We start from the raw sequence: 18993 nt of genomic DNA, 5'->3' as shown, positions 1-18993 counted from the left end.
CCCCAGGTGTCTTCTCCCAGGTTGTAACCACTTTGCAGCTCCATGGTTGGAAGGAAGACCTGCCGATCAAGGTAAGCTGGGCTTCCATTTGGGTTTCCAGGGTGACAGAAGGAGTGCAGACAGAGTTCAGGCATTCCCCTGGCTCCATTTCCAAGGGAATTGATTGATGGTGCCTGACTGTCTGGCTTCACGAACTGCGGAAGAATGCACCGAGGCGCTCACGAACCGCTGGATCGTGAACGGAAGATTGGGTGGTTCATGGTTTTTTTGGGTTCATAATGTGGTTCGTGCCCATGTCTAGTCCTAATTCTCAGTGTTGAAGAAAGCTTTTGAAAAAATCCTTCCCCAAATAGTCTTAAATAAATCTAAGAGGTTTGGAATAAGGACAAGTACTGTCATGGATTAGGAACTGATTAAATGATGAGAAGGAGAGTAGGAATAAGTATAATGTTCTTACAATGGAAGGAAGTAAGAAAATGGGTGTTCTCCAGGAATGGCTATTACTTACCCAACCTACTTAATAATTAATCATTTTAAATAGAACAATAGTGAGAAGATTCTGAAGAACTCCAAGTTTTGTTACATATTTTATTTTAAACATAATAAAATGTTTTATTTAAAACATTTCTATACCACCTTTCTATCCAGAGTCCCCAAGGAGGCAAGCATTAACATATTTCAAATAATAAAAAAGAAACCAATATATATTTAAAACTGTTAAAACAGTATAAATACATAACATATAAATATATAAAAACACACAAACATGGAAAAGGGCTCCTAAGAGTTATTGAGGGAACACCAAATAAAAACGTCTTCACCTGCTGGTGTAGGACAATGTTAGAGGGAGACAGATTAATCTCCCTGGGAGAAAATTCCAAAGTTTTGGCACCATGACTGAGAAGGCCCTGCTACCCATTTAGGTTCAGATGTTTGAGGACACTCAAAACAGGGCCTCTGAAGATGACTGGAGTGGTCAAGTAGATTAATATGGGAGTAGATGGCCCTTCATTATGCTGGCCTCAATCTATATATGACTTTAAAGGTCAATACTAGCAGCTTGAATTGGGCCTCAAAGGAAATTAAGAGCTAGTGTAGATATGAAAAGACTGGAGTGCTATGGTCCATATACAACCCACTCCAGATGGTCTCTCCAAACTGGATCAATGAATAACAAAGTGGCAAATGAAGTTCAGTATAATTAATTATGTACATTGGGCAAAACAACTATAAATCTCTTTTCTAATATATCCTGATGGTGTCTGAATTCACGCTGACTAACCTGGAAAGAGCTCTTGGGTAGGTAGCTGAATGAAAACATCAACTCTGTGTGTAGCAGCAGTGAAAAAGTAAGATGATATGCCAGGAATTATCATGAAAAGGACTGAAAATTAAATTACCTTTATTGTAATGCCCTTGTGTAGATCTATGGTGCAATAACATTTGGACTACTGTGAACAGTTCTGGCACTCCATCTCAGAAAAGTATCATAGAGCTGAATAAAGCATCTGATGCAATACCTTCACTACAAGGAAGCATTGAAGAGTGTTTTTTTTTAAGTTTAGAAAAGAGATGGAGGTTGAGTCTGTCAATGGCTATTAACCATGATGGCTGAATGGAATCTCCATGTTTGGAGGCAGCATGCTTCAGAATGCCTGTTGCTAAGGGGCAGCAGCTGGTGGTGATTTTGAGCTCTGTGCTCCCACTGTGGCCCTTCTCGAGTATATGGTTGGACATTGTGGGAACAAGATACTGGAACAAATTGACTATGAATCTGCAGAATCTCTTTATGTTTTTCTTAGGATAAAGAGAAATATTTAAAAATCAGGATTCAGAGGCTTGAGAAACTAGAGGTTATTTTGAATTTGTTATCCTGTTATATCAACCCCAAACTCAAAACACTGTTTATATTTTACTTTTCCTTTGTACAAATCAAGCCCAGGAGCCTTCATTTTTAAATTATTTTCTACTTTGTCCTACAAATTATCCCCATGAAGTGTATGCATTTTTAACAATATTTATGCATCAAGAAGTTAACTCTCTCACACACATATACATAAATACACACACAAACAAAAATTATGCATTTACATAACATTGTATTGTAAATACCGTGTACATTCATTTTATGTAGAAAATGTATGGTGAAATTTAAATTCTAATATACAACACAGACAACACATTACAAATGAATCTACTAAACTAGCAGCAAAAAACAGAGAACTGAAACTATTGACAATAATATAAATGAAAAAAAGAAATAAAACAGAGAATATTCATTCTACTTCTAGCTGAATATTAAGGAATTTTCCATCCTAGAGATGAGGCTTTCTTGAGCATTGGCATTTATTGTTAGGAGAAGAGCTGCCTCTATGCTTAAATGTTTCCTCCTGAATTTAAATTTTACTAGAGGCCTTAATGCTTACAGTCATAAGTTTATGATCCCATAATGTTAGTGGCAGAAAATGGAATACAGACCGTTATAATAGTTTCTATAGATTTCCTTGCACTTCTTGGCTCACGCTAACTTTTCTCTTATAAAGTTGAAGGTTTAGGTGAGTGGATCACATCTGATCTGCTAGCGCACACAAGCTCTGAATTACCCCATCTGTTGTATTGCAGTTCTGAGGTTGTCAGGAAACATCATAGGAGCAACTTTGCTGAAACATTTGTATTTATAAAGAGAAGCGCTTCAGGCAAGACTAGGAGCAATTTCAAAGGGATGAGCACTGTGGAAAGAACCCATTCCATGCTCTACTGCTGAGATGTATCTAGTTGGCTATGTTCTTATAGATGATGTTGCTCCTGGGTGTAAAGGAAAAAGAGTCATCATGAGTGCCATGGATAATGTTCCTTTTTCTGTTCACTTATGCCACAGTTACATTAATATAAATGAGCAGAGAACATTTTAGAAATTCATGCAAAATAAACTGTTATTAAAAACAATGGCTGCTTTTGTTCCAACTAGTTTCTAACTCAGGTGCCCTAGGCTGAAATCGGCAACTTATGAAGCAAACAATTATGACTGCACACATATTCTCTCATTTATTTCTCCAAACTGAACTGTGGGATTTTTGCCATTGTTTGCTTGACTTGGTATAAAAAGCATCATTAATATATTCTGTTTAGGCTTCCTCTTGATTTTGATATTAATTTTTTTCATATGTCTTATTCACCTAGCATGAGTCAGATAAAACAATTTGATTTGAGCTCATTACAGAGAGGTTTGGTTTTGAAAGTCCACCCATGAACAAGGAAGAGCAGTTTCTCATTTTCTGTTGCCACTCCAAAGAGTCTTGCCTTTCAAGCAATGTGTGACCTCTGTTTCAATACTTCTCACAGATTTCACAGGCTGTTGCTACCTCTCAGACATCACTAACACAGACAACAGTAATGGAAACTGTAACTATGGTGACTACAAGGGAACAAATTCTGGTTAAGCATGCTAAAGAGGAGCTCCCCCCACCTCCGCCCCACAAGAAGAGACAAATAGTTGTGGATTCAGAAATCAGAAAAAGGTGAGAGTTTGAAAAAGTGAAAGCTTGAATGGTTATTTTAAATCAAGATAAATTTATAAGTGGAAACATTTAACATCACTAAACCATTAATCTACTATTTGCAGTATAGCAGAGTTTGTTTTAGTGCTATAGAGAACCAGAATGTTTAAAGGCAACCATTTTGAGCAAAGAAAGGGATGGATGTGAGTGGAGATGTTGTCTGAAAGTCCCCAAAAGCTTATTTTTTTATTGTGCTTGTACATTCATGTTTATTTTCCTTCTTGACACTTGCCGTAACTAATTAAAAAAATAGGATAGTAGTTTTCATTTGCAATATAATGTAGCCAGTTAGGGATCACATTAAACACATGATGACATCACAGCATTAGTTAAGTAATTATGTCACAAAATCAGAGAGAATAAAACATTGACCTAATTCTGAAAGGATGAAATTTTGTACTAATTTAACACTTGAGGAGTCAGTTCCTCATCCCTCCTATGCATTTATAGTTTTTTGTAACTCAGTAATTCATTCAGTTAATCAGGCCTATGAGTTTGCTTCATACATGTTTCTAATAATACATGGGTAGATACAAGTGGAACAATATTTCTGCTGACAGAGAGGAAGCTGATTTTTGGTGATTCCCTCCCCCTCTGCTGATCACCATTTTGCTCCCTTCATTGTTCATGAAAACAACACCCCACCTCCAGAAAATTTTTAGAAGGTTCAGTGAGTTTCAGAGAGGAGACAGTCCTGGTCACCGTGTTTTAGTATGCAACTTAATTGGATTATGATTTCTTTTCCTGTAAGAAAGAATTTAGTTAGCAGAATATCTAGCCACAAAATAAAAAATAGAAAGAGTTAAGGATTAGAAGTCTAGAAAATGTTTTGTTCAAACTATGCCAGCTGTAATATGTAATCTATAATATGGTAGGGAAGAGCTTCTGGGCTGGTACTAAGAAACATTTCTAAAATAGTTTATACTTCCTAATATTAGATCAAATTGGGACTGAGACCTAGAACTGGCAGTCTTGAGAGCAACTACATATTTACAGTAGCCTGTTCTGATTCTTAAATCTTATCAGATGGTCTGCTAACCATGATTCATAGTAAGATACTGTATGTAGTAAAAATGATACTTTGTTTTTCTATGTTCTTCTACTATATTTTTGCTAAGGCAAACAATCTGTTCTCTGTGAATAGATAGTTGAAAGAGACATTGGTTCAGCTAGAGTTTTTAAAGCCCGGCACTTTTGATTGCCATTGATTTCAGTGGAAGAAATTGCTTAACGTGATTATTAAAATCTATGGGATATAAAAGCGGAATTTTGTATAAAATTGCATGAGCTTCAGAACCAAGGTGATGGCCCTATGCCTGGCATCTGTTCTCTGGCACAGGGAAAGGGAAAGAAGATGCTAGTGTGTTGCTCACACAGGGACCATATTCACTGTATAACAGTGCAATCCTAAGCAGAGTTACTCCAGTCTATGGGCTTTGACTGGAATAACTCATTTTAGGATTGCACTATAAGTGTATTTTCCAGAGTGCTCAGATTTTCACCATATTTTTTTTATAAGTCACCTGTGTTGATCCATCCAGGATCTTACCCTCTGCTGCAGCATAAGGTTTTACACTGCCCCAATAAACTAAAAGCAACTTTAGAGCATAACCAACTCAGTGCACAAGTGAGTTCAGCTGCCAATTCTTCTTGGTAACAAATGAAGAAAACTTGTGCAGGGGGGGATCTGTTAGCTATAGCAACAAGACACAGCTACTAAAGTTAGCATGTGCAATTTCCTCTCAAATGTTAGAGGAAGTGCCACCATCAGAGTAGGGAAATGGCTGAACATTAGACTGACAGCTCTTTATTATCTTCTGAAAACCACTCTAAGTGGGTAGTGAAAAGAAATCGAAATAAAGCTACAACAGGATGTTATTTTTTCCCCATAAGATCAGTACAAGGTAAGAACCCAGAACTGATTGGAGGCAGAAACAGTATTTGGCAGTCTCCAGAGAGTTACTACAAAATCTCCATGCAATTATCTTGGCCAAATCCTTTCTCACATCCAGCATTTCATGTATGAGGCTGGTATAATGAGATCCCAGTGTCTCTATTCAGGGCATCTCAGAGGTTTCCTAATAGAGAACTATAATTTCTTTTCCCTGTGAGATATATAAAATAGCATATATGTGATAGAGTGTCTAAAAAATCTACCCTTGGTATTTACTACCTATCTAATACTTGTAAATGATTCACCTCAGAAGACAATATTATTTAAATTTTCATTCTTACATCACAAGGAAAATGAGATGAAGCTAGATGTCTATCTTTCTAAGCAAGGAAAGACATATTAAAAAGCAGGATAGTTGCTCCATCTAGTGTCTTCACATTCAGTGCATTTTTGATATATCTCAAACTTTAAAAATAAGCAGCTGGTATAGTGACAGCCAAAACTCAAGATAGTGCTAAAAAAGAAAAGTTTTTTTTTTTAAAAAAAGATTTACTTAGGATGGATGAATTCTTATTCTTCAGTACACAACTGAAATCTGGAAATAATATTTGTAGTCTTCTCACACTACCACAATATCAGTACAAAATTTTAGCCGGTAACATTCTCAGATAGTTTGTTTAGGGAAAAGTACAGTATGTCTCCTGCTTGAATAACATGATATATTCCTTGGGGCTCCTTTCCTGTGATGTGGTCCCATGCTGCTTCTGCAACTAGGGGTGAGTGATACTGGTCTGGGATTTCGAAAATATACCATATTTTTGCCGTTCTGGCTAAATTTGGCTTTACCAAATCAAATCTGAGAATCCTGCTTCCAGTGTGAGATCCTGGATCCAGACCCTCTGATGAGTCCAGGTTTTATCTGGGTTTATCTGGGAAATGTTGCTTCAGCCTCAGACTGGCTCCTTCCTGGGCTTCTCCTGCATTTTTTACAAGACATGATTTGATATGCTTCTCTGTTTTGAAGTTGGTCATTGGTTCCCTTGATTCACTTTGGTTTGGGGGGGAGATTCTATTCCCTGGCTTCAGTTTGGTTCCTCTGGGTTTTCTCTGGGTTGAGTTTGCATTTGGGAGTATGCCTCTGGCCAGTGGCAGCCTTGTCCTGGTGTATTTTTGCCTGGGAGCCAGGTTGGAAGCTTTCCCACCATATGGAACAATGGACAGTGGCTGGACAGCTTACACACACTTAGATTGGAGGGGGGATCAGTTTGTTTCTGTTGGGCTTTCTGTATGTTAAGCTTGTATTTGAGAATGGGCCCTGGCAATGACATCCTTGTCCCAGTGTGCTTCTGCAGTGGGAGTCAGCTTTGATTTTTCTCCCTTATAGAAAACAATGGAGAGTGGCTGGGGGCAGTTGGTTCAGTGACCCACAGAATTTGACCCTGGGGTACAATCTTACTGAAACTTAGAGAGTCTTTAGAAGACAGTCAGGAGTAGGTTCCCTGCAAAACTGGTGGAGTTTTCTTGAAAAATGCCCCCCCCCAATAGCCCCGGATAGATTTCTCCATAGAAAATAATGGCTGAATAAATCTGTGATTCTCTAATCTTACCAAACTGGATTAGAGAATCTTACCTGGATTTCAGGGAACCAGGATTTGTTTTGTTTCTCTGAAACCTGCCTCCAGATTTTCCAGGGTTTTTTTTGCGGGGTGGGGTGGGGTTCTGCACATCCCTACCTGAAATGACTAGATGGTGATGTGATTCCCTCCACTTTCCCTGGGGGACAGGCAACACATATATGGACAGAGTTCGATTCTAATAATGAAGACATTCATCATGATACACAGAAATGACAACTTCATGAAGGTGGTATTATTGCTTATTTTAACATGGGAATAGAGAAGGTAGTATAAATCAATGGCATGGGCAGGCTGATCTGGATATACGATTTTACAATATCATCATTTTGAGGGGTATTATAACAAGAACATGTAGGACAGTAGGAAAGTTTCATAAGTATTGACTTGGCCAGTAACCTAAGTCATACACATTTCAGTGTAAGACTGCAACATTCAGTTTTTCATATATCTTGATAGAGCTGCTGATTTAGTTCTGAGATGTTTGAATCATGAAATGGAGGTATAAAGGCCATAAGCACTAGTCAGCTTTTTCAGCACAGAAGTTTTTAGTAAAGTAACCTCAGTCTTTTTTTTCCTGTTCAGGACACAACTTTTTGAATGGGGAAAGCTATGCAATATCCTAATTTGCTCTGTAAAAAATGTAGTAAAATGTTTGCAGTTTTTTAGGGTAAAGCTACAAGGTAGCTGTTCAGAGTTCCCTTTTTTTTTTTAAAGAGCCGGTGATTGTGCTTCATTCCAGAAAACAAGCTCTGCTTTTGCACACTATTCTCTGTTCTTCAGAGATGGCTTAATGTCTCAAAATTTTGGATATTGTCATCACTTTTCTGTTTCTGTCCCTGGGGATTCATTAAAACTATAAAGCTACTGCTTGTTTGAGACACTAACCTACAATATGCAATTGTCATCTTAAAAACAGAAAATCATGGATATTTCTCACATTCCCAGAAAGAACAATGCCATTCAATGGCAATAACTGAACCCAATTAACGAAATGGATCATCCACATATATTTGCTTTTTGAAAACCTCACTAGTTTCATATACTGTGAAAAAATAACAAGATATACTCTTTAAAAAATGTATCAATGATATGAAACTGGTGCTGCATCTGTTTTTAAAAGCAGGACAGAACCTTAAAGTAGAATGCATTTGTATATTTCTACAGAGAACTGACATTTTATAATTAACCATTTAATGGGATTTCTGTTGGAATGCTGACAATTTACAGCCTTCTCTTTCTGAGGGTTATGATAAATTTTTCTTTTTATTCATACTTCTGGTTTTAAACATCTGGTTTTAAGTTTTTAGTCAAGCAACTAACTTTATAAGAACCATTTTCTTTTTCTGCTTATATCAGATTTGATGTTGACACAACAGAACTTCACAGTTGGATGACTCGTTCAGAAGCTGTGCTCCAAAGTCCCGAGTTTGCAATATACAGAAAAGAAGGAAACCTGTCAGACCTTAAAGAAAGAGTTAATGTAGGAAAATATTTCTATATTTACCCATTTGTATTAGTTTTGTAAAAGAATTTAGCCGTAACAATCTCTGTCCATGGAAGCACAGTCTGTGCTCAACCACCAAACAGTAATTAAAAATGAAATAACTAACTGGCATGCTTGGAGGGTGATATAAGAGATAATTTACTGCCATCTTGTCCTAAATACTAATAATGCAATGTTGGTAAGTGTGTTTTTGAGTGACTGCCATTAAAATGTACAATTGGTTGTTTACAATTAAATTCACTATTTTATACACTCATTTTTTTTAAAGAACTGAATTTTGGAAATCATATCTTTAACCCAGCTTTCCAAACAGAAGCAAGGAATGGAGGAAATGTCTTTCAATGATGATAACCTATGACAGTTAAATGAAAACTGTTTTCTGAGTACCGGATGATGGGGGAGTGGGATTAAATGAAAGCCCTCTAAGTCTAATAGGCTATCAACTATTGAAAACTGTATTAGAACTGAAAGACAGTGACTTCAGTGACAGGATCTGTGGATGGAAGCATTTCCTCCCCGAATGTGACTTTCTCTCCTTCCTCTTCCCACTGCATCCCAAATGCCCCTTGAAATGATGCTTCTGGGAGACAAAGGATCCCCAAGTATAGGCGTGGGAGTGGGCATTTTGAGGCTGCAGCTGGAAGAGAAGGGTGAAAAACTCGCTCACCATGTGCAGAAATCTTTCCATCCATTGAAATGTTCAGATGGATTCAAGCCCTTGGCTATATCCAGTTATGTTTAATTTTTTATTTTATTACTTGAGAATGAAAAAAGCATATTAAATTAGCAAGTACTTCCATAATTGGCACTGAGCCATTGCTGAATATGAAATTTTATTATCTTGGTTTATGCTATTTCATATAATTATAGAGTGGCATATTATTCTTCTGGAAAATAAGTTGTATAAAATAGTATTATAAATGATTTCTTATTTGCATCTTAAAATATTAAAATAATTCAAATCTTAGAAGAATAATTTAATAGTAATAACACTTTTCTGTGTCTGAGAAAGCATCTCAGGCTTACAAGCAGCAGTTCATTTGGGCTGTTTGCTTCTAATCAAAATGCTTGCCAGCTGCACCACCCAGCCCCCCCTTTGCAGGTAACATGGAAGAAAAGGCCTGGTAATTGTGTATCCTTATTCTTTATCAGGGATACAGCAGATGAGTTTAGTGATATGTGAGATCCCCTTGGCTTGATTTGAAATTGGCTCAGTATTTACAAGCTTTCTCAGAACTGCCTAGAAAAATAAACAGGAGTCTTGCAACCAATGCATTAAAGAATAACAAGAATAATAGATTTTATAGATTGCACCTTGTGAATTAGATTTTGTGGATTGCATTTTCTTCAGATGTAGTGAATTCTCACTGTGCAAACGTTTATGCAGGCAGTATTATAAACAAGCATGCACTCGGATCAGGAGGACTTGAAATGGAGAAAGTTCTGAGTGAAATGTAATTAGGAAAAGTTCAAATCTAATCAGAAAAAACCACAGGGCCTATTCACTAGGTATGCTAAGATAGTTAACACCTGTTATTAGTGGGAACCCTCAAATGTTGCTAAGACAAATAACATATATAGTGAATAAGAAATCCCAGACTCAAAAAATTGCTGAGGCAGCCTGAGAGTTGTTTCTTAGCTAGTAATGGTGCATGCACACTGATTCAATCTATCAGGAAGTCAGGGGCAGGCTGGAGTGGACAGGGCAGGCTGAACCGCCAAGCACTATCTCACAGAGCTATTGATCTCACAACTGCCAGGGCCAAACAATAGCTATTTATAGGAGTTAGTGCCTGTAGCTGTAATAGTGGCCTGAAGCCTGCAGGCACTTACAGCTGGAACTTGTACAGCATCCTGCAAAACCTCATGGTAGAATCCAATCTTTTACTGCCTTGTAGATGGAGGCAAGGCCCCAGGCAATCAGTCATGCACTCTGCCATCTGTCACCTTTCTGCTATACCTCCTTGGTTTCTGTGGTTGACATGGGATCTTTGGTGACAGGCAGATCTTCTCAGTGGATTCCTTAGTAGCCCCAACCTCGACCCTACTTTCTGCTCCGGGTAGGGTTGCCAGTCCCCTGGTGGGTATGGGGGATGCCCCATTCCCAGCCTCTGCCCCTCCACTCACCTAGCCGATGGGAGGAAAGGCATGGGAATGATGTCATCGTGCAGGCCCTGGGAGTAATCCTGGGCTTTGTGCTGGGCCAATTCTTAAAGAATTGGCCTGTTTGGGGCCCAAATCAACCCAGCGTGAAGCACAGGAGCTCTCCCAGGGCGTGTGCAAAGATGTGACTCCCAGAAGTGACATCATTGCACCATGCTGGGAGTGCATGTGTGGTTTGTACGTGCACGAGGACAACATAGAGGTAATGCCAAGTCCCGCCACCCCCATGAGGATAAGGGGACCTGGCAATCCCAGCTCTGGGATTCTGGCATTGCAGGCATGGCTGGCTGCTTTTCCCTGACAGCCCCAAGGAGTCAGAAGGTTCTGGATTTCATCCTCCATGGTGTCAGCGGCACCCTCATCTTCCAATGAGAAGATGAGGCCCAACCTTGGCATTAAATGTTTATTGTTGTACTACCCACAGAGTACTGTAGTTTGGTATCATTTGTCCTACACTGCATAGCTTTAGCCATAGTGAAGAGCCACTGGGAAATGTAAACCCTGACACCAACCAAACATGAAATTCAAGGGGAGTATCAGCCACCCAAGAAGACGTGTTCAAGAAACAATCAAGAGAATTTAGCACATATCTTTTCCCTCCCCTGCCACTTTAAAATGCCAGTATTAGTATAATATTAGCAGGATAAGGCAGAAAGATAGGATCAGTGGAAAGGAAGTTGAAGGCTGAAATTTTCTGGGAAGTTGGCATTTACTCTCACCATTTTTAAGATACTGCTCTTGCTTTTTAAAGCATACTTATGCAGCCATGAGGACTAGATACTAGACTGGCATAAGTCATTTTGAAAACTCTCTTATAAAATATTCAGCTTTGCTCTCATGTTGTAGGCCATAGAACGAGAAAAGCCTGAGAAGCACAGGAAGCTCCAAGATGCCAGCAGATCAGCAGAAGCCCTGATGGAGCAGATGGTGAATGGTAATTACATGGCAGTTGATTTAGATAATCTTCTTAGGGATTCGATGAACACACAGGTTCATATTTAGCACATGAATTATATTAGCAAAGCACTTCCTAAATGGAAGAGTAAACTAGGATTGTATTTTTATGTTTCTTCTGAATGTTATCTTTTAATTAGAATAGTAGGAACACTTGAAATTTCGCACCATGAACTAAAACATAGTTAAAAACACACTGTTCCAAGTAGGGCCCAAACTATTAACAAGCTGCTCTTGATCCACAAATATTCCTTAAGTGTACAATCTCATTTGTTGGTCTGAAACTTTAGATATGTTGGGCAGGGGGAGCTTTGTCCTAAAACTTTGAAAAACTGCAGTTCATTTAAATTATTTGAGATGATTGTTTTTATTCTTTAAATGCATCTCATAGATGTTGGAATGAGGCTGTGGTTCCACTGTGGGACTAAGGAAAATGAATATAGGTAGAGGGTATAGTTTTAAAAATATAATTGACAGCAGACAAGTAGACAGAAGAGGTATAGCATGAAATAAAAGGCAGGAGAAACAAGTGATAGAAATACTTGGAGAGAAGTAACAAAAATTGACGTATGATGGGGTAGAGGATGTCAGTGCAGGGAAGAGGAAAGAGAAGTTGGGATCAAAGAGATACACATGAAAAAGATGTTGTCTTATGTTTTGGTTACTCTTACCAAAACATATGATGTATCTGTTCCTTGTGCTTTATATCTTTTTGGTTATTTATAGGCATTTCATTTCACTCAGTCTCCTACCTACTACAGCCCCCATCCTACATGGTTAGTATACATACAGGTTCTGTGATTCTCAGCATAGCTATTCTGGTGGCCAAAGGAGATTCTCTCTGTCCTTTTTCAGTCACAGAAAAGCTGATTGGATCCAACCCCTAGTTTAGAGTTAAATCAGTGCAGTCCTAATCTGAAGTCCACAGATTGACTTCAAACCTCCTTCTTTGGTTTTTAAGCAGAGGCTAGATGGCCATCTGACAGCAATGCTGATTCTGTGAACCTAGGCAGATCATGAGATGGAAGGCAGGAAGGGTTACATCAGTGCTTAGTTCTTGTGGCCCCTTAGTACTTGCTCAGCATAATGCCAATCACCACCTTAGGGTCAGGTAGCAATTTTCCCCAGGCCAGTTTGACGGGGGATCCTGATAGTGTTTTGACATCTTCTGGGCATGGAGTAAGGGTCATTGGGTGTGTGCATGTGCGGGGGCGGGACCATTTTCTAGTTCCTATGCCAACCTCATAGAGTTGAGAAGATATGGTAAATGCATACAACAGTGGTCACTGTTGCCAGACAGCAGTGTCAGGCATTAGGAAATATTTGCAATTTAGACAGGAATCCTAAACAATGCAAATGCCACCAGGGCACCAATGGGCATGGTACAGTGGAGCAGAAGACAGATAATGGTGGGGAGTGGGCAAATCTGTGGGCAGCACTAGCAGGGAGACTGGCAGATAGGCAAACAGACAGTGGTGGGTGAGAGCTACCCCAAAAGCACAGCACAGTTGAGAGCCAGCACTGTACTGGAGTACCAACTGGAAGAAGAGAAGGGATGGCAAGAGGGCATGTCACAGAAGCCCAGCATTGTTTTCACAGATGTACATAGACTATTCTTCAAATATGTTTATGTATATCTATCAAACAAACCTTATCTTTATGCATGATATACCCCCAAATGGCCTAAGCTTAATTAAAATTTCCCTATTAATCTACCATCTAGTTAATCTCTTGGAGAAAGGGACTCAGAAGACTGCAGTATCCATAGCAAATGGACTGCAGTGGACTGCAGGGCTATGCTTATCTTTCAGATGGAAAGAAACAATATGAAAGTACCTTCTTCTGGTATCTGTGCCTGCTCCAGGGTTTAATGTGTACAGACTGGCTTTGCTCTTACCCCATTCCCCTGTTCCCTTGGCATAACCGTGGCAAAACCAATTAGATGACACTGAGCTCTCTGATGCAGAGGAGTTAGCCGTGTTAGTCTGTGGTAGCAAAATCAAAAGGAGTCCAGTAGCACCTTTAAGACTAACCAATTTTATTGTAGCATAAGCTTTCGAGAATCAAGTTCTCTTCGTCAGATGCATGATACAGAGACTGGTCAAATATAGAAGAGGAGGGAGGAGAAGGGGAGGAGAGAGAAGAGGCAGTTAGGGGGGGAGGGGGAGGGTGCAACCAAAACATTCCTTTGCTAGTATATGTAAACATCTCCTTTTGGTGTGTGGATCAGTTGGCTTCAAAGGAGTTTGCCCTGTTAGTTTGTAGCAGCCAAACAGCTAGACCATCCAATTCCAATGCAGTATGAGCCTTCGATAACCACAGCTCTCCTTGCCAGATGCATCTGACAAAGAGATCTGTGGTCCCCAAAAGCCCACGCCAGGTGCCACTGAGCTCCCCCAGACCCCTCCTCTGTAAAGGAAATCTGTTACCTGTGATAATGTGATAACCATTCATAGTCCCTATTCAGTCCCAGCTTGACAGAGTCAAATTTGCGTATGAATTCCAGTTCAGCAGCCTCCCGTTGGATTTTGTTTTTGAAAGGTTTCTGTTGAACTACAGCGACCTTTAAGTCTTCATCCACTACTATACTTAAGATTCCTGGATGACATCTTCATCATTTGGACCCATGGTAAGGAAGCTCTTGAGAGATTTCATCAGGACTTCAATAACTTTCACCCTACTATCAACCTAAGCCTGGACCACTCTACACAACAGGTACACTTCCTGGACACCACTGTACAACTACATAATGGACGAATAAATACCACCTTATACTGGAAACCCACAGACCGATACTCATATCTACATGCCTCCAGCTACCACCCTAAACATACCACTCGGTCTATTGTCTACAGCCAAGCCTTACGTTACAACCGTATCTGCTCCAATGCTCTCGACCGAGACTCCCACTTAAGAGATTTACAACAAGCATTTTTGGGACTACAGTACCCACCAAATGAAGTGAAGAAACAAATCAACAGGGCCAGACTAGTACCCAGAAACAGTCTGCTCCAGGACAAACCTAAAGGAACTAACAACAGAACACCACTGGTTGTCACCTATAGCTCCCAGCTCAAACCCATCCAACGTATCATCAGTGAGCTACAACCCATCCTGGAAAATGATACCTCTCTCTCAGAAGCCCTGGGTGGAAGACCTCTCCTTGCCTACAGACAGCCCCCCAACCTTAAACGACTTCTCACTTACAATCATGAATCGGCTAGCAGAGTCACCAGCACAGGTACCAGGCCCTGCAACAGACCCAGATGCCAGCTGTGCCCCTATATCTACCCAGGGAATACAATTACAGGACCCAATAGCATCAACTACACTGTCTCTGGCTCTTACAGCTGCTCATCCTCCAATGTGATATATGCCCTCATGTGCCAACAATGTCCTTCTGCTCTGTACATTGGACAAACCAGCCAACCTCTACGCAAAAGAATAAATGGACACAAATCTGACATTAGAAATGGCAACATCCAGAAAACAGTGGGAGAACACTTCAATCTACCAGGACATTCCATCAAAGACTTAAAGGTCACTGTAGTTCAACGGAAACCTTTCAAAAACAAAATCCAACGGGAGGCTGCTGAACTGGAATTCATATGCAAATTTGACTCTGTCAAGCTGGGACTGAATAGGGACTATGAATGGTTATCACATTATCACAGGTAACAGATTTCCTTTACAGAGGAGGGGTCTGGGGGAGCTCAGTGGCACCTGGCGTGGGCTTTCGGGGACCACAGATCTCTTTGTCAGATGCATCTGGCAAGGAGAGCTGTGGTTATCGAAGGCTCATACTGCATTGGAATTAGATGGTCTAGCTGTTTGGCTGCTACAAACTAACAGGGCAAACTCCTTTGAAGCCAACTGATCCACACACCAAAAGGAGATGTTTACATATACTAGCAAAGGAATGTTTTGGTTGCACCCTCCCCCTCCCCCCCTAATTGCCTCTTCTCTCTCCTCCCCTTCTCTCCCTCCTCTTCTGTATTTGACCAGGCTCTGTATCATGCATCTGACGAAGAGAACTTGATTCTCGAAAGCTTATGCTACAATAAAATTGGTTAGTCTTAAAGGTGCTACTGGACTCTTTTTGACTGAGCTCTCTGACTCTACCCCTTTGATGCCAGGTTGTCTGGGGAATGTTTCCATTTCCTCCTCTTGCAAGTAGCCTAGCCTTCTTTCTATAGAAGTCAATAGGGCTCAGAATAATAGAGATTGTTCTAAATATCCAGAACAATAAAAATCTGATTTGGAATTATTCTTAACTATTACAATGAATTATTATTTAGTGCTTCTTAATATTTCTGAATTTGAATTGCACATTTTTAGTTTTGAGCATGTGCAGCTTAAAGTTACAGAAATAAACTCCCTATGGGACCCATTTCTCCACATTTGGTTAATTTAGCACTTTAAAAGCAATGTTCTATAACTGAGGTGGCATGGTTGAAGGAGGGGGTTCCTGCCTCCCTGCCCCCACCTTTTCCCTGAGTTGAAGTGGCTCCTATGGATAGTTATTTACATAACTTTGGAGAACTAGGAATGTGCAATCTGGATTTGTAAATATTTGCAGCACTGAATAATGCTATAATTTAAGAATAATTCTGAATATGAATGTTATAGTTTAGGATATTTGGAATAATTCCTCTTATTCTGGGGGAACCCAGATCCAACTTGTTTAAAAGTATGATGTTGGTTGTCCTAAATCCAGTGGGATTGAATCAATATTTCCTTTGACTAAGTGTGAAATCTTCTTTTGGAGGGAGGCACCTTCCATTACAGAAAGCATTCCTTTTGTTCCTTACTTAGTGGGAAGGAATCATTGGATCCCACCTATTATGGCCATACCTCCTGGCAGCTTTAGCTGCTCGAGGGGGTCATGCATTGCTCCCCTCCAAGGAGGGAGAGTGGAGCAATTCCTGGGCATCCAGGTATTTGCTGGGAGGCGGAGCCAGCAGCCTCTTTAGGCGGCTCTGCCTGCCCGGCTTCAGTTGTGTTCAATGCTCGGCCCACCCTCCTCACCCTGTTTTTGGTGCAGGATTAGCCGGTTGCTGTATTCAGAGCCAGGTAGGAATCCCGCCCCCTTTCCCCCCCAAATTGGAAAAGGGATGGCGGGTGTTTCACCTACCTGGCACCAGGACTTGAGTGGAGGAAATTGGCTTGGGGATGGTGCTTGTTAGTGTTATCAGGATAGAGTTTGGTGAGAGGCAGTGGGCCAGTGAGCACCCTTGGCACTTCCCTATTGGTGGGGAAGAGGGGTCTGCTAGGAGCGGCTGGTACTGCTTGTGATGGCTGCCAGCACGCGTGGGCAGACTGCCTGGAGGAACCCCATGTGCAAAACCTTTCCTCACTGCTGTACAGCTGAGGCTTAGGAGCTTGAAAGGGGGGAACCAATTTGCCTGGCCGGCTGGGTCTCCTAGTCATCCACTGGCTTTGGGGCTCATCCAGACAGGTCAAGGTGGAGGTCCAGGGGTGACCCTGTGGCTTGACCTGTACTGCTTTTACCCTTGCTGCAGTTATGGGTTAATGTTCATGCTGAGGTTAATCTAATAAAGTGGCCCTTAAACCCAACACTTGTGTCCGTCTCTTAATTCCAAGTAGGGGAACAATGACTTTAACAGGTTGGATTGAACCTAGGGCCTTCTGCATTTAAAACAGATGCTCTCCCTGACAAGCCCCCAGCCCCGTTCTTACCGGAGCCAGCGTTAGCAGGGTTCACAGGTAATGGGGGGGAAGAGCAAAAGCGGCTCCTTCCCCTGCCAGCCCGAGCTCCGTTGTGTGCGGCTCCAAGCCAAGCCACACGGTTGTGTTCCCAACCAGCCAATCTATTGGCTGGGTGGGTGTTTGAATGGGGGACCGTTGCTGGACCTGAAGGAAGAAGTTTTCCCTCAGGTCCTCCCCCATTCTATTTATGCCGGGGCTGAATCAAGAGCCCTCCAGTCAGCTCTGGAACTGTGAACCCCTCCCACCCTCCGCTCTTGTTCCAGGTTTTCTGGTTTCACTGGTTTCATGTTCCATTTAAGTCAGGAATGGTTTCTGTATTAGACTAGGGTTAGATGTCATTGTTAATGTCAGGCATACTGTTAAAATATTTGTTAAAGAATGAGACTTCTTGGAAAAGTCTCTCTGTTAAGGTATTAAATAGTCACAACTTGGGGTTGACTGTTTGGAGCGTTGGGCACCAATCCCTTGGGGGGAAACAGGGCCTACAGGGTCTGTTTCCCCATAGATGGGGATCATAGAATAGAATCATAGAATCATAGAGTTGGAAGGGGCCATACAGACCATCTAGTCCAACCCCCTGCCCAGTGCAGGATCAGCCTAAAGCATCTCTGACAAGTATTCATCCAGCCTCGTCTTGAAAACTGCCAGTGAAGGGGAGGTCACCACCTCCCTAGGCAGCTGATTCCACTTTTGAACTACTCTGACTATGGATCCCCATAAGGGATCTTGGACCAGGCATGGCAGCGACAGGCTCAGCTCAGAGGGCTGCCAGGGCATGCCTGCTTACAGATGATGAGAGACTCACACAGATGCTACTGTCCAGTGTGGACCCCTCAACCGTCATCCCACAGGGTCCTCCCTTCAGCAGGCGGGCTGAAGGGGTGAGAGGGTCATCGGCTGGCAGATGGGTCTCCCAAAGCTGGGATCCATGCCCTACGCAGCCAATGCTCCTTTTCTCCTCTGTAACCAATAAAGTTGTGGCCTTTTTTTCATCCAACAAAGCTGTGTGCGTAATTCTTCTGCTCTGGACCCCTTGCCTTTAAGCGTGCCCCGCAACTCTAGTTGCTTTTGTTGTCTATGATGATAGTCAGAACTTAGCATCTAATTGTTGCCTCAGGTTCCATCTTAAATGTCCAGAAATTCAAATAATGCTTGGTTTGGGGGTCATGCCTGCTGTTTTGAAACCACGTAATCGAAAGCAGCCTTATTGAAGAAGTCAATAGAAGCTATACATGAGAATTTTCAAAATCCCTTCCAAATTGAAATCTGTGTAGAAGTAAGTGAAGATGATTGGTAGTTGTGACCGTTCGGAATGAAGTGCTTGTTGTATTAAAATGAATGCTCATTTCTGGGAAGCATCAAAATGAATAAAAAATGAATTTGCAATGATACAACTTATAATGAGAAAGAAATCTAGTATCATGACTCATTGTAAGTTGCCATTCTGAACATCCATGTAAGTCAACAGCTAGAACATATTGTTCGACATTGCAGCACAGCTAGTGATAAATACTTTTGACAAGGTATACTTCCCATTAAGTGACAGCTTTGAGG

At 40.9% G+C, this 18993-nt stretch overlaps 1 protein-coding gene across 1 annotated transcript in view; it reads left to right on the top strand.

Moving 5' to 3' along the window:
- Positions 1-18993, top strand: part of DMD (dystrophin) — a 2144806-nt gene that overhangs the window by 897150 nt on the left and 1228663 nt on the right. Inside the window, exons 16-18 of the mRNA XM_054973282.1 lie at positions 3343-3518; positions 8445-8568; positions 11602-11689. Of these exons, the coding sequence (XP_054829257.1) occupies positions 3343-3518; positions 8445-8568; positions 11602-11689 (388 nt within the window). The remainder of the gene's footprint in view (positions 1-3342; positions 3519-8444; positions 8569-11601; positions 11690-18993) is intronic.

This window comes from Eublepharis macularius, chromosome 3 (genome assembly GCF_028583425.1).
Source record: "Eublepharis macularius isolate TG4126 chromosome 3, MPM_Emac_v1.0, whole genome shotgun sequence".
Taxonomy (NCBI): Eukaryota; Metazoa; Chordata; class Lepidosauria; order Squamata; family Eublepharidae; genus Eublepharis; species Eublepharis macularius.
This window is presented reverse-complemented; position numbering and strand designations above follow the sequence as displayed.